Below are 16185 nucleotides of genomic sequence, written 5' to 3' on the forward strand. Positions count from 1 at the left end.
TTTCTGACTGTTATAAACAATTTATACAGATAATTTATAGACTCTTCTTTTAGTTCTTATTATGCTAAACATACAAAATGTACAAAACCTAGATACCAGAACAGAAAACTAAAAAAGGGAACATGTGAGATTAGTCTCTGTCTAGGAAAGTGTGAGGAGAGTTCTTTCATGGAGGCCCTTTGCTGCTAGAGAAAAAGCATCGGGCATTTTTTAAAGTGCTTGTAAGGGCTGTAGACTGGAGGTGCATTTAAATGTATCCTTGTCTCACTGATGTGCAAAGTTACGTGGTAGTCCTGATTTTTAAAAGCAAAAGGTGGTACTCATGTGGGACATGCTAAATCCACACCTACCCAAGGTTGCCTCCTTGCAGAATATATCCTGAAGGCTGTTTTCTATCAGCCTTGTTCTAATTTGAGATAAAAGTTGAGCTGAAATTAAAGTGTGGGAAAGATAAGCACTGGACATGCAAAGGGGAATCTATATATCACTTGTGTACTTGGTAAAGGTAAAGGACTCCTGACAGTTAAGTCCAGTCGCGAACGACTCTGGGGTTGCGGCGCTCATCTCACTTTACTGGCCGAGGGAGCTGGCATTTGTCCACAGACAGTTTTTCCAGGTCATGTGGACAGCATGACTAAGCCACTTCTGGCAAAACCAGAGCAGCGCACGGAAATGCCGTTTACCTTCCTGCCAGAGCGGTAACTATTTATCTACTTGCACTTTTTGGGCGTGCTTTCGAACTGCTAGGTGGGCAGGAGCTGGGACCGAGCAACGGGAGCTCACCCCGTCGCGGGGATTCAAACCGCTGACCTTCCGATCAGCAAGCCCTAGGCTCTGTGGTTTAGACCACAGTGCTACCTACATCCCGTACATAACCTACTGGCTACTTGCTGTTTAAATCAGATTCTCCCAGGCTAGTTTGGCCCTAAATTCCACATTGTTGCCCAGGCAGGCCTGCTCACCCTGGAAACAAAACTGAAAAGATGACCAAAAAAGCAACAAAAGCTCCAACCGGTAATTGTATGGTCATGCAGAGTGGAGATCTCCATTATCATCTGTGTTGCCACAGGTGCTATCCAGTAGGTGCATTTGAGAGTTGCACCTTCACATACACAGCTTATCCTAGCAGCAGTGAAAACCCTACTTGCAAATTGAACGTTCAGCTCTCTGTGATGGAGCTGTGACCTTGGGGGAAGACACAAGTATTTCCAAGAAGAATTTAAAAAATAAACAACATGTGCACAGCCTCACTTATGCTCGGCATAGGGACAGTGATGTATATAATTGGGTCAGGTTTTCCTCATGAAAATCAGTATGCTTTTGAGAGGCACAAATGTCTTCTAATTCCAATTAAAACTTCTCTTTCGGTGCAAAATAAATTTACAAAGCTAAACTTTTAGATAAAAAATAATGCTCTTAAGGGAAACATTTGAGGTGGGGTGTAAAAAAGTATGTGGAAGTTTAGAGGCTTGTTGATGCTTACAGACAGAACTTAATGCAAAAGAAAGCATTATTTACCATGTTAAGTAATTTTTTAAAAGCCTCTTAACTAAAGCCAGTTATTTCAGTGTGCTGACATACCACAGAGGAATGAAATACTGCTCACAGTTTACATCCTTGGATTGCCATCTGTGGAACATGTGCGAGAGTGGACAAGAGAAGCTTAGGAAATTACTTTCTTGTTGCTAATGTTGTGAAGAGTTTGTTTTGAAGGCTTGGTCTGATGCACTTCTGTTTTCAAAGCAAAGGAGCGCAATCTGTTCTGCAAGGGACGAACCCACTCTTAATCAGTAGCTGACCAAAATATTATTTTCAGGTTCGTAAAAAACACTAGACTCGAAAGAAGAATGTGGCTTCTACATCCAGCGCAAGAGGCCTGGCCGGCCTGCGTGAACTTAGGGTAGGCTTGGAAGAGGCATGCGGAGCACTGTGTTTGCATTATCTGGGCTCTGCAGAAGGGAATTGGGCAACTTTTTGCTTGAAGCGCTTGGGGCATTGAAGGGTTCAAGGGCCTTATTCTTTCTGGGGAAGCTAAACTGCATTGCTTTCTAAAAAAATATGTGTCGCTGCTCAAAATGGAGCCAGGCTTTCAGAAACATTTTTGTGGTGGTATTTTATGTGCCTTCAATTTCAGCTGCACTGAAGAGAATGAAGGGAAATATCAACATGGACTTATGTGCTCATAAATAAATAAAGAGGCCAAGTAGGTGTCAGAGTATAAGCAAGTGACTTTTTCCAAGTCTTTCTTTAAAAGCATGCTTATGAGATTTTAAATAAATGAATTAAGCTATACCATTCATTGGGACTATTTTGTTTCCCCCTTCACTGGTTTCAGTGCTGCTTTTTATTATGATGATAGTTATATGTTGGATTTATGACAATCTTTTTTTGGGTATTGATTGATTTTTCATTTGGATTGTATTTGTATTTTATTTATTATGAGGACTTGATTAATTAGGCAGCATATAACTGGCAAAACTAAGCAAAATAAATCCAGAGTACCATAGTTCCATGAGCCCAAAGAGACTTTGGAGTTGTTTTTCTCGATTAGCAGCAACCCCAACCCCTGGCCATGCCAGATGGCAAAGCATGTAATTGGAATAAAATGCGAAGAAAAAAGCCAACTGTCTCTTGCATAAGCCCAAGTAGCATTTTTTGTTCTGACCATTATTTGTGTAAGATCTGTGTATTCATCCAGAAACTGTGTCTTAAAGTAACAGCCTTCAGTATAGCTTCTTACAAACAACAAAAACTTGACCTATACTTATTTTTGCAGATTCCAAATGTTGTATGTGGAAGTTTAGTATTAAGGTTGTATTATAGAAAATATGAAGAAATACTCATCACATGCTGCAACTTCCCAAATAGTGGTACTGTGTGTTTTAATACTCCAAATCCCCTTATCAGGGTAGCACCTCATTTGCGGGGAATTTGTCCCAGTTTCTAGCACCAACATAACTGGACTTCTTTCTGTCCCCCCCTTTTTTTAATGGATATTCTGTTCTGATACTGTGTTTGCATGTTGCATGGACCAAGAGCGTAGTTGTATTGGGAATGGTTTGGAAGGGGGACTGTTGTGACAAGGGAAGTTGTAATCCTGTTCTTCTTTTTTGTATTATTGCTATAAAAAACTTAAATTAAAAAAAACCTTGATTTGGTTTTCTGGTAATTAGTAAATGTGTGTCTGTTTTCTTTATGAACATTTCTTACCCATTCCAATAAATACCTATTCCAATAAATAGGTTTTCCGCATGTTACGTATTGAAGTTCCCCAAAAGCTCATTTCCTCCATGGAGAGTCCTTGCATTGCAAGAAGAGATTTTCTAGCAGAGGAGACTTGTTTCTGTCAAAGGAATGTTTGCTATTCTACAATAGTTCAGTGAAGTTCTGAAGCTGCAGAAAACTTGTAACATCTTATGTTGAAAATGTATCCCTTGTTAGCTTTGAAACTTATTAGTTTAATTTCTAGGCTTGTGTGCTCGTAATACTGCACTGTCTGTTTTCTTTGTTTAGCTTGGTTTATCTCACTTGGAGGGACGGAGGAGAAATTCACTTTTGTATTATTGTTGTTTGTTATTTATTAAATTTGTATACCGCCTTTCATCCGAAGATCACAGGGCAGTTCACAACATTAAATTGCAAAATGCATAGTAAAGAACAAACAAAAGCAAACCAATAACCCCCATCCCACAAACACATGCATTTAAAGCTGAATCTATCAAACATAATAATAATAATTTATTATTTATACCCCGCCCATCTGGCTGGGTTTCACCAGCCACTCTGGGCGGCTTCCAAAAGAATATTAAAATACTGTGATACATCAAACATTAAAAGCTGTCCAGAATAGTATTCAAACTGAAACACAGCTATCCTTTGAAATGTGCACTTATCTGAATTTTGTGATGCAGTCCTCCAGCCAACTGATGTATATAAAATGCTTTTACCAGGGTAAAGTATGTATAAAAACGAAGACAGTGGTGAAAACAACCAACATAAATGCATTGTATTAGGGGAAATTGCTTGCCAAAGTGTGTACATTAGTCAAAACTACATATAACATGTTTTTATTACGAGAAATTAGCACTAAAATGGTGATGAATTTTCATGAGATTTTTTAAAAATTGCAAATTGCTGCAAAATGCGGAGAATGGGGGGAAATTAGAAACTGGGAGAATGAAAATAGACAGATCCTTCCAGCTCTACTCACTGGTCACTACTTGAAGATTCCCCTTTTTGCCTTCTTGGGTCCTGCCTATGAAAAATATTGCCTGAATAGTTTGACAACATGTTTTCCCCATTTTTCTATAATGTAGAAACTGGTTTGTGGTCCTGCAAACTCCTTTTGTTAATCTAGTTCTGCTTTCACTTGATGTATAATCAGCAACTTCAATACAGATTACTGATTTAATAGTAAATAATAAATAAATGCCTGTTCCCTGTTAAACACAATCACACGTGCAAAGTTGTTTCTGTCGACACAAAACTATTTAGAAATAGGAAAGACTCCTTCTGGCAGCTATGAATCTGTGAAAGAACTATATGAAAACGCCAGTGCAAAACTGGTTACTGGAAAGAGTTTTATGGTTTCTCAGAGCCATTTCTATTCCTGCACTCACTAGCAAATATTCTACGCTATTGGTTTTCAACTAGCAGGTTGAACTGAACTGAGTCACAGCCTGGGGTTGGGGGTCATCTGGGGGGTGACACCAGCAGCACTACCACCAGACACAAACATGGTAAAATTAGAAGCTGGGGCCCATAATGCATACTTATGTGAAAGTGAACAGCAGGTCTGAAAAAAGTTGAATTCTACTGTTGTTCTAAACTTTATGTAGACCAGAAAAAATTACAAAGATTATTAGAACCTTATAAAGCAAATATTAAGTGGTTTAGAAATACTTTTTAAATGATATTTTGGAAGCAGAAAAACCCAAAGCAGATTACTAAACTGTGAGATAACATATTTTATAAAATGAATAAGATCCTCCATACATTTAAAGCACATCCAACCCATATTCAAAGCCCATTACTTCCCCCTTTCAATACTGGGAGCTGTAGTTTTCCCATCACATAATTCCCAGCATCCTTAATAAACTACAGTTCCCATGATTCTTTGTATGGTGTGGATCTGTGCAAAGACTGCTTTGAAGCTGAAATTAAACCCAGAAATCAAAATATTGGGCAACAGAAAAAGATTAGGTACTCCTCTTCCAGTGCATTGGAGAGGCTAAATATCTTGCATTACTACACACGATTTACTTGCGTGCTACCACATATACGTGTGGGGCCAGGAAATAAATCAATAAATCAATTCAAACATGGAAATGGCGGGAGAGAGCTGGTGTCAGGAGTAGGTCAGCAATAAAAAACACTGGCGTAAGTAAAATTAACTCTATATTTAAAGAATCCAAAACTGCACAGACCTAGTGATCACAGAAACTCTTCCCAGCAGGACTTGCCCCAATGAGGCAGTTGCGAGGACTGAAGGTCCCCGCCCTCTCACCACCCTCTAAGGCTCCTCCTCTGGTTCCTTCCCCAGCAACCTAAGGGCCATTTGTTTTGTCTCTGCTCTGCTCTCTTCAGTTTTCTGTGTGTTCTGGGAGACCACAGGAAGCTTCCCTGGCTTCTTCAGAAGCCTACTTCCATTCAGTCTCTAGATCCTGCTCTGCTTCTGCTTCTGTGTCTGGGCTCTGCCACAGCCTCTTCCTGCTCACTAAACCCCGTTACCTCTTCAGGTTCCAACACTTCCTCCTCCCAGCCTGCTCCCTCTTCTCCCTCCGACCATTCATCGTCCCACCACCAATCCCCTGGCTCTGAGCTTTCTTCCCTTGGGGGGTTCCTTAGGGGGTTCCCTAACTGGTGCTTCCTCTGCATCCAGCCAGACCCTCCCCAGAGTCTGAAGAGGGCAGAGGAAGCCCCAAAGAGTCTGGAGGCACAGCAGGGCTTCGCTTTGGCCTCTCAGCCTCCCTGCTTAACAGCCGATGAACGTGGTAGCATCCTCCAGCCTCCTGCCAGCCCCAGAGCTTTAATTCCAGTTGTGGATATTTTTGGATACAGTATTTTTGGTCTAGGTTGGAGAGAGAGAACGGTGGAGAGGGCATTTAGAGGGTACTCCTGACTACTCAATTTTTACTTACGCACGGGGCGGCCTGGAACATAACCCCTGCATAAGTGGGGACGACGACATCTGTATGCCAAGGCACATATGATTAAATTAGGGAACTATTATTTAATGAACACCATTTGTCAACTTCACCTAAGTGGGTGGTAATATGATTGCACCTCATGCTTTGTCTTCGTCTGCTGTTTTAAAATTTGGTCCCAAAACTACTGAGAGAGGGTGCGACATGAAAGAAGTAGTATAGTAGTAAGAAGGGATATCAGAGGTCAAGGATAGTGAAGAGAGGATGGGGAGAGAGTCAAAACTGGTACAGGTGGGTTTTTGTTTAACTGTATTCTATGACTTTGTTTCTTCTGCAACCTATGGAGGTTTGAGCCTTTCTCAAAGAAGGGTCCTGATTGGACTCTATAGCAGAGTTCTTGCATCCGTGAAAGATAGTTCAGTTGGTAGAGCATGAGACTCTCAGGGTTGTGGGTTTGAGCCCCACATTGTGTGAAAGATCCCTGAATTGCAGCAGGTTGGACTAGATGACCCTCGTGATCCCTTCCAACACTACGAGTCTTTGATTCTGTGATCCATTGAATTGAACATAATCCTTGTCTTCCTCTTCAGTCCATATGTGGCTAGGCAGGGAATGTGCTGATGCTTCATAGGGAAGCCATATTGATCATATATCCTAACTAAAGTTCTGCAAGCCATATTTATGAGTGATCCAGCAAATAAAAATACCGTAGTCATTTTCCTTAAACATCATCAAAATGGTTATTATTTGGGAATCATATCAATTTGGGGAGCTACTGTATTGCACTGGGACTGCTTTGTTTATCAAACAAATTTCCTTGTCTGAAACATTAGTCGACTCTGTTGCGAAAACGATCCGTTCTTGTCACAGTGCCTAGAACAAAAGTATGGAAACTAATCTGCCTCGTCACCCTTTAATTTATCATATAGATCTGAGTAGCAAAGTCCCTTGCAGACAAAGGGAAGCAGTAAAATATGTTTAACAAGTCCCAGCTATTGATTTGCGCAACAAGCAACTTGAATCAAAAGATTAAACATGCTAAAGTTTTTGGCACCCCAAGTAAAAGTTATGCTAATACCGATCACACTCTTCTTGCCTCTGTTGTTTCACTGTTGCTCCGTTGGTAGACCTCCCCAAATCAGACTGAAATTAGTAATAAAAAAGAATCTTATTGAATTGAAGTGGCATAGGTGCATACATACTTCTGTTATTTAAGGCCAGAACTAAATAATTCATCCCTGGAGTCAAGAAGTGACCTATTTTAATACCCTCACAGACTGATTATTATATATATAATGTTATGTTGGTACAAATACCGTATTGGCCTGAATATAAGCATCACTTTTTTCCAAATTCCAACCGTGAAAAGTTAAAGTATGGCTTAAATTTGCGACCTTACAAAAATTGGTTTTTACGATTTCGCTGCCAAAGCAGACATACGGTAAAACGGAACGGGTGTGAGTGGCTGCGGAATTTTAAGAGAGCGGCTTATATTTGGGTATTGTCTTTTTTTCTCCCCCCCCCCCTTGAATTTAAAAGGTGTGGCTTCTATTTGGGCCAATACAGTAATAGTGTTTCAGGAAGACATTGAATTTTCTTCTGGTTTCAAAATAGAGAATATATGACTGAATACTGAAGGCTTGCTTGACATTTAAAATTGTTGGCTTTGATAGTGACGGCCTATCTCGCATTCCTGTATCTGTAGCCATGTAATAATAATACAAAACTATAAGTTCTTTACTGACATAAATGTAGTTGATATAAAAGCTGAAGCATATCTATATCTGCTCTTCTCACACAACACTTTGCATTGAATACTTTTATAATGAAGTATGCCATTGCTAAAAGAAGCTTTCTAAGCCATGGAGAAGTTTGGCTTCTGAATAGTATTGGCGTACCTACGGTTTCTTGCCTAAGCAATGGATTCTGAACCAGTAGCAAATAGTTAATGGTGTGTTTTGCCCGAGAGTAGAGAGCCTGTGGCCTTCCAGTTGTTGCTGGACTCCCAACTCTCATCAGCCCCAGACAACAAAGTTCATGGCCAGGCATTATGAGACCTCAAGTCCAGCAACATTGGCAAGGTCACATTCCCTGCCCTTGAAAACCCTAAAAAATCCAAGTCTGGTTTCAAGCTATGATAAGGAATTTTCACTTACCAGTACAGATGCTGTGAGCCAAAGGAGGGAAAGTTTGGGGAAAATATATATAATATATGAGAATTATATTTAAGGACAAGAGGTAGAAATTGCCTTGAATTGATTTATTTTTTTAAAAAACAAATATTTAATAACTACACAATTATTTTCAATCTCCTATAGTAAATATTCATTTTCTGAACTTGCTTTTAGACCTTGGATATTCCATAACGTCTATGCCAGCTGTGAATGGCAAATCTGAAAGCAGCGACAGCGGAGCAGAGTCGGAGGAGGAACCCCATCAGGAAGAAATAACAGAGCTAAAGCAGGTTGAGAAAGGTACAGCTTTATTTCTGAACCGCACCCACCTTTTCATAGCTGTGCTTCTTTCCAGTCTTGCTCAATCAGACTGTGGCTGCTGTGGAACACAAAAAAGCAATGGTCCCGTGTCTCTCTGCCCTACATTATTTTGTAAGAGTGAGCCCTGTTTGGAAACTTCAGATTTCAGAAGAGGCTTGGGAATCTGATTATCAAGATGTAATCCTGCCCCCACTTACCTAGGAGCAAATTCTGAACATGATGGAAAAACAGGTGTTGTTAGGATGTAAGCTTTTGTGTACAATTGTGGTTTTTTTTTGTAATGGAAAGATATTTAACAGATTGGTAATAGGAGTGATGAGTGAATGCAGGACATGTAACTGCAGAGATGGAATGTGTCGAGTTGCAGCGAATGGGTGCCCACAATTTAAATACAAAGTAAGACACACAAAAAAGTCAAAAGCAACATGCAGGTAGTTGGACTATGGGTGGTTCAGCTTTTCTTCCTTTTCTTTATTATTTTGTAACCAATGGAAACATTTCATAATGAATTGTGTAGTACAAGTAACTTAACATTGCAATCCAAACCTTAAGTAAAGGTAAAGGGACCCCTGACCATTAGGTCCAGTCGTGACCGACTCTGGGGTTGCGACGCTCATCTCGCTTTATTGGCCGAGGGAGCCGGCATACAGCTTCCGGGTCATGTGGCCAGCAGGACTATGCCGCTTCTGGCAAACCAGAGCAGCGCACGGAAACACCGTTTACCTTCCCGCCAGAGTGGTACCTATTTATCTACTTGCACTTTGACATGCTTTCGAACTGCTAGGATGGCAGGAGCTGGGACCGAGCAACAGGAGCTCACCCCGTCACGGGGATTCGAACCGCTGACCTTCTGATCGGTAACTCCTAGGGTTAAACCACAGAGCTACCCATGTCCCTTGGTCGGGGCTTAACTGGCTATCGGGCCCAGAGCCACATCCGTAGCTCAGCTACTCTCACAGACTGGTGCAGAAGAGGAAGGGGAACACTTGAAATCGTTACAGCAATGAGGCCCACATTAGGCCCAGTGCTGACATGTCATTGCAGTGGGGCTGGCTTGATATCCAGCAGATCCTGTGCTAGCTCAGCCCCTTGCTGTTTTAGGACTTTCCGTAGGCTTTCACCAGTTGGGATCCTGGCAGTGGGGCTTCCACACATTTAGTTGGAGGCTTCCATACCAGTGGAGTAATGCTGCCCACTTCATGGACAGAGACTGTCAGAGATGAGTAGAGTCAGTGCTGGATTTACGTATAAGCTAAACAAAAGCTATAGCTTAGGGCCCCCACTCTTGTGGGGACCCCCAAAAAAATTAAAGGGGAAAAAACCTGGATGTACATTTCCAAAATATAATATAAAAAATAAAAAATAAAACCTACATACAGCAACAGTGTTTTGTGTTGTGTAGGCTCCTATGATGTAAGTAAAGGGCCCTACCTGCTAGCCTGCTCTCTAAAATATCACTGGTTTGCTCATTTCCATATATAGGGTGCCTACATTCTGCATGGACTGGTTGCATGGCAACATGTGCAAATGTCTTTAGATACCTATTAGGTCCACAAATTACCATATAGCGTATATTCGGCACAAAAAACAGTGGCAATTTGTTGTTGACAAAGGACAGCTGGACATAGAAAGGGCCCCATTACCTTCAGTAATTTAGGGCCTCATCAAACCTAAATCTGGCCCTGAGTAGAGTTCATTAAATCTATGAACAAATAAAAAAAGCACATTTGTAAAAACTAGTATATTTCATTGTATAAGTCTATTTGAAATGTTGTCCCCTTATTTATTGGTTTTACAGAAAGTGAGAGTCTGGGACCAGATTTGACGCCTGCTCAGGAGCTGGACTGTGTTGTCGCCAATGGTTGCTGTGAAGATGTCCCGAATACTGACATTCACAATGGCATACAGACTAAATCTGCTCTGAATGGTATAAATGTGGATGAAGAAGTAAAGAAGAGAGACAAGCGCCTTGAACTACCTATAATTTCTAATTTTGGGTCTTCTCACCAAGGTGCTTTCCTCACGTGCATTTTTCCAAATTAGTCTATATGTTTGTCAAGCAGAATTTTCCAGTGGTGAAGACTACCCTGGGAATTTGCTGTCTGGTTTGTAAAGATTATTTCCTTACTTTTACCAAGCTGTAGTGGACATGATTGGAGATTTAAACTTTGGTATGCTTTATAATATATTCTGTAAACTTGTTAAATTTTTTATGCCATATTTACTCGAGTCTAATGTGCCATCAAATCTAATGCGCACCTCAGTTTTCAGAACCTTGGGAAAAAAAGTATTTGCTGGCAAATGTAAATGTGCCATTGAATCTAATAGTAGATAGGTAGCCGTGTTGGTCTGCCATAGTCAAAATAAAAAAATTCCTTCCTGTAGCACCTTAAAGACCAACTAAGTTAGTTCTTGGTATAAGCTTTCGTGTGCATGCACACGTATCTGAAGAAGTGTGCATGCACACGAAAGCTTATACCAAGAACTAACTTAGTTGGTCTTTAAGGTGCTACAGGAAGGAATTTTTTTATATTGAATCTAATGCACACCTTAATTTTTGCAATGTAATTTTGCCAAAAAAGGTACGGATTAGATTTGAGTAAATACAGTATTTGACTGTTGTGTGCCCTCCGTTCATATACTTACTGTGTCTTTGTGTGATGGAGAATCAAAGTAAACTCCTCCATGTACAGTAAATGACACTGAGGCTTCTTCTCTTCTGACTGACAAGTTTCTTCCTCCTCCTCCCAAAGTGGTTGGGAGATTCATGCAAATAAAGTGCTTACACAAAGGGCATCCATGTGGAAAATATAATTGAGAGAGTTGGGGTTCAAAGTAATTAGGATAAATTAACCTCAACAACCACATCTAACGATATTGCCCCATTGTGAATAGCTATTGCAAGCAGTGCTTTCACCTGCTTTATCTTAAGCAGACAACTTACATAATAAGCTTTTTAATATTTGAAGTGTGATCATGTGCTCATTGTTTAAACCAGCCTTTCTTAACCTTGGGTTACCAGATGTTGTTGGACTACAATTCCCATCATCCCTGACCAGTGGTCTTGCTAGCTAGGGATGATGGGAGTTGTAGTCCAAAATCTGGGGACCCAAGATTGAGAGAGGCAAGTTTAGACTGATGAAATATTTATACGTGGACTTTTGCACTGTCATTGTTTTATTCTTGCCCAAATTGGCCTGTTTGCACTTATTAAGTGTTTGGTCATATATCTGTACACACAGGTGCAAATGAAGATACCGCTGAAGAGGTCTCTGGTATTCAGCACTTGACAAGCGATTCGGATAGTGAAATATACTGTGATTCCATGGAGCAGTTTGGACAAGAAGAGGTACAGTTTATCAAGTTTTGTACTGAATGTGAAAAGGTAACATAAAGTGACCAGAATCCAAAGAGACATGAAATTAGTTCTTTGAACCTACATAATCTTTAAACTTGTTTGCTTGAACAGCAACCCTCTCATGCTGCAAGGCAGACTGATGAAATCAGTTCCTGATATAGCATGAAGATAACTGCTCAAAGCCCAAAATTCTAGGGGGTCTCACATAACTGCCTTCTGTAAGCCTAAGCAGTTCTTTAGATTCTGCTAAATGGATGAAGGGTTAGAATCTGGAAGAAATAATAGAATGTACATCTAATACAACGCTTCCACAGTCTGTATAATGGTAAGCCTAGGTGTGGTTTTAAATGTGTCTATTGCTTTCAGCATGCTCTTTTAAAATATATATGCTCCTAGGGGAGCTGATAAATACTCTGTTTGCAGCAAATGAGAAAGGAGAGTTTAACTCTTTCTTACCCTGCTGAGGTCCTTTCAAGCTGCTATTTACTTTAGAAAGAAATCTACGTTTTCCACAACATGCATATTAAATGCAGAGGAGCCCCTGGACCGCAACAATAGTCCACAAAAGACTCTAACATAGGTGGTATGTTAGGTATATTAGGTATCCCAGCTTTATGGGAAATACTTTACGGAAAATATAATAGCTAATTCTCTTAAATTGTAGATATTGGAGTCAACAAAAGGATTGTCAAAACATCCATTACATTTCTCAGAAGTAGACCACAGCAGTCTACTGGGTGCTTCTGGTTTTCTTGAACTTGGAAACTACAAGACAGATGGTATAATGGTGGCTGCAATTGAAGGAAAAGGTGAAGTCAAGTGTGGTGGTGAGGATGGCAAGGCAAGTGATGGAGGCCCTCACAAAGAAAAGAAAGGTGGTGAAAAGGTGGATTTCTACGGAATCAGAAGAGGGAGAGGTACTGTTGGAATATTTGTTTTGTTATGTACTTATGTAGATAAGCAAGTCTAGTGCCATACTTAATTTTTTTTTTGTAATTTACAAAAAAAGTTTTCATAGTCTGATTTTTATATGGATTAAAAACCATGCCTTATTTCCCAATGCTTTCTCTTTCCCCTCCTAAATGTAGGTCATAGAATGCACCCTTTAGGTGATGGCGCCCAAGGTGGACAAATGGGTAGTGGTGGAGATGGAGAACGATGGGGGTCAGATAGAGGACCAAGAAGTGGCCTCAATGAACAAATTGCAGTAGTGCTTATACGATTACAAGAAGACATGCAAAATGTCCTTCAGAGATTGCATGCATTGGAAACACTGACAACTTCACAGGTAAGATGTGCTTGTATTCTATAAAGTTAGGGTGATGTCTAGTGTTAGTCCTACTTTACATCAGTGCTCCTACTTGGAGCATGACTTAGTTGGAGATCATCCTTACTCATTATTTTAAAAAGCTTGATTATTGGAGTAATGTATGTAAGCATGTGTGTAATGTAGGGGAGTCTGTATGTAAGCAGGCTTAATTGCAAAGGATGGGTGGCAGGGAACAGGTGGCAAAATCATCACTCCAAGCAGAAGTGTTCCATTTCATTATGTGAGCAACAATGTTACGTTGCAATGTTTCAAAAACCACAGTAGGAATATAATGTGGAGCTGTGAGTATAAATTTGAAACATAATCTGTCACTGTGTTAAATTTGTGTTTTATTTCCAGGCAGGAACTGCAACTGTATATTCAAATAATCAGGCTTCCTCACCTGCGAAGGTAAGATCTTACCTACTTTCAACAGAGCAGCTTTGATTTTTATGTTGTCTTTCCTTTGACTGCATGTAGATTAAAATGGAACTTTTCATAACACAATTATCTTAAAAAGAGGCCAAAAAGCAGTGTTTTAAATGCTGTTCAAAATGCTGTTCCTTTTGTCTCCTGTTAATTTGATGCATTTGTTTTATTTATTACCCTGATTAATCTTGAATATTTTTTGCAAGACAGATCTACAGGAGGAAATTTTAAAGCAATTCTAAATGTAGAGACTAGGGAGGAATATACAAGTGACACAGTGCCCAGTTGGGGCAGAACATACAGCTTCCAAATATATAATCTTAGATAGTTCTATGTCTATGCAGACATCTACCAACATCTTATATAACTGGAGAAATTATTTTTGTGTGTGTTGTTTTAGAGACCTTCCTGGTGGCCATTCGAGATTTCTCCTGGTACTTTAGTCTTTGCTGTTTTCTGGCCATTTGTTGCCCAGTGGCTGGTACATGTGTATCTTCAAAGGAGGAGGAGGTAAGACTGTCAATCCTGTTAGATATGCTAATTTACTCTGCTAATGCAGGAGTCCATGCTGCCCTTTGGATCTTTGGCCTCTCCCTCTCAATTTCCTCCTTGATTGTGTATAATCTTATCAGCACACAAGGATTTTTTTCACAAGGACCATAAAGATTCCATTTTATATTAGGGATATATCTTTTCACACAGATAGTGTTTTGCTGGAATAGTACACCAGTCAAAGCAAAATCTTATGCCAAGCTGCCTCATGTGTCGCACTTGCATAGTTTGTTGAGTAGTCAGTGTTGTCCAGTGGTCGAGTCTTAACCTTTTTCTGAAGAAAATAATGAAGACATCAGGCTTATTATTAGGTATGAGAGTAATGGACAGACAAATGGAAGATTTGTCCTGATATCACTTGAATTTGGGGGATACTTCTCTTGTTTGGTAGGAATTTAGAAGCACAAGCTTAATGTGAAATATATTTTGCCATGAATGTATTCTAACTATTAACAATAAGTATTCTTTTGTTGAAAAATTTTCACTAAAGTTTTTTGCCAAGCCAAGCCTTGTATATATATTATATATAAAAGGGACCCCTGACCGTTAGGTCCAGTTGCGAACGACTCTGGGGTTGCAGCGCTCATCTCGCTTTACTGGCCGAGGGAGCCGGCGTACAGCTCCCAGGTCATGTGGCCAGCATGACTAAGCCGCTTCTGGTGAACCAGAGCAGCGCACGGAAACACCGTTTACCTTCCTGCTGGAGTGGTACCTATTTATCTACTTGCACTTTGACGTGCTTTCGAACTGCTAGGTTGGCAGGAGCAGGGACCAAACAATGGGAACTCACCCCGTCACTGGAATTTGAACCACCGACCTTCTGATCGGCAAGCCCTAGGCTCAGAGGTTTAGACCACAGCGCCACCCACGTCCCACATATTATATATACAACATATATATATATATATATATATATATATATATATATATATGCTTTCGTAGATTTTCACGGGTACAGGAATGCAGGTTTACTGGAACTGGCTCTGTTCCAGTAACAAGAAGCCGAAAGCACCAGCCTGAAGATGACGAGTGAGACCTCGTCGAAACGTCGCCCAGACACCCCGACTCTTACACGGGAAGACACCCGAAGACACCAAAACCTGCATATATATATATATATATATATATATATATATATATATGTATGTATGTAAAGGTACCCCTGCCCGAACGGGCCAGTCTTGACAGACTCTGGGGTTTGTGCGCCCATCTCACATCTATAGGCCGGGGGCCAGCGCTGTCCGGAGACACTTCCGGGTCACGTGGCCAGCGTGACAAAGCTGCATCTGGCGAGCCAGCGCAGCACACGGAAACGCCGTTTACCTTCCCGCCAGTAAGCGGTCCCTATTTATCTACTTGCACCCGGGGGTGCTTTCGAACTGCTAGGTTGGCAGGCGCTGGGACCGAGCAGCGGGAGCGCACCCCGCCGTGGGGATTCGAACCGCCGACCTTTCGATCGGCAAGCCCTAGGCGCTGAGGCTTTTACCCACAGCGCCACCCGCGTCCTGTTATATATATATATATATATATATATATATATATATATGGAGTTGAAGAGCCCTTGTATCTGCTGAATTTCTAGACATTTCACCAACAACGGTCATGTTGCAGGAATGTGTAAAGCAGCTTATTCATTTTAGTATTAAAATGAATAAAGTGAAACAGTAAATGGTATTAATCAAGGATGGTGTAATTCTAAGCATTTTAAGGCTTAGAACAAGAATACAGTGGTGCCCCGCAAGACGAACGCCTCGCAAGACGGAAAACCCGCTAGACGAAAGGGTTTTCCGTTTTGGAGGCGCTTCGCAAAACGAATTTCCCTATGGGGTTGCTTCGCAAGACGAAAAAATCTTGCGCGTCCCCGCGGGTTTTTTTCGCTCCCCCCTTTTCCTAAGC

The 16185-nt window shown here is 40.7% G+C and overlaps 1 protein-coding gene across 2 annotated transcripts in view; it reads left to right on the top strand.

Moving 5' to 3' along the window:
* Positions 1 to 16185, top strand: part of ACBD5 (acyl-CoA binding domain containing 5) — a gene marked incomplete at its 3' end in the record, with an annotated part of 29672 nt that overhangs the window by 12959 nt on the left and 528 nt on the right. The window contains exons 6-12 of one of the 2 annotated variants that reach the window (XM_082193808.1): positions 8495 to 8620; positions 10440 to 10652; positions 11884 to 11990; positions 12664 to 12916; positions 13088 to 13287; positions 13669 to 13719; positions 14138 to 14247. In XM_082193808.1, the coding sequence (XP_082049934.1) occupies positions 8495 to 8620; positions 10440 to 10652; positions 11884 to 11990; positions 12664 to 12916; positions 13088 to 13287; positions 13669 to 13719; positions 14138 to 14247 (1060 nt within the window). Of the gene's footprint in view, positions 1 to 8494; positions 8621 to 10439; positions 10653 to 11883; positions 11991 to 12663; positions 12917 to 13087; positions 13288 to 13668; positions 13720 to 14137; positions 14252 to 16185 lie in introns of those variants that run through there. The other variant, XM_082193809.1, reaches the window with a different exon arrangement.

Source organism: Podarcis vaucheri (assembly GCF_965113315.1).
Source record: "Podarcis vaucheri genome assembly, chromosome: 12".
NCBI lineage: Eukaryota > Metazoa > Chordata > Lepidosauria > Squamata > Lacertidae > Podarcis > Podarcis vaucheri.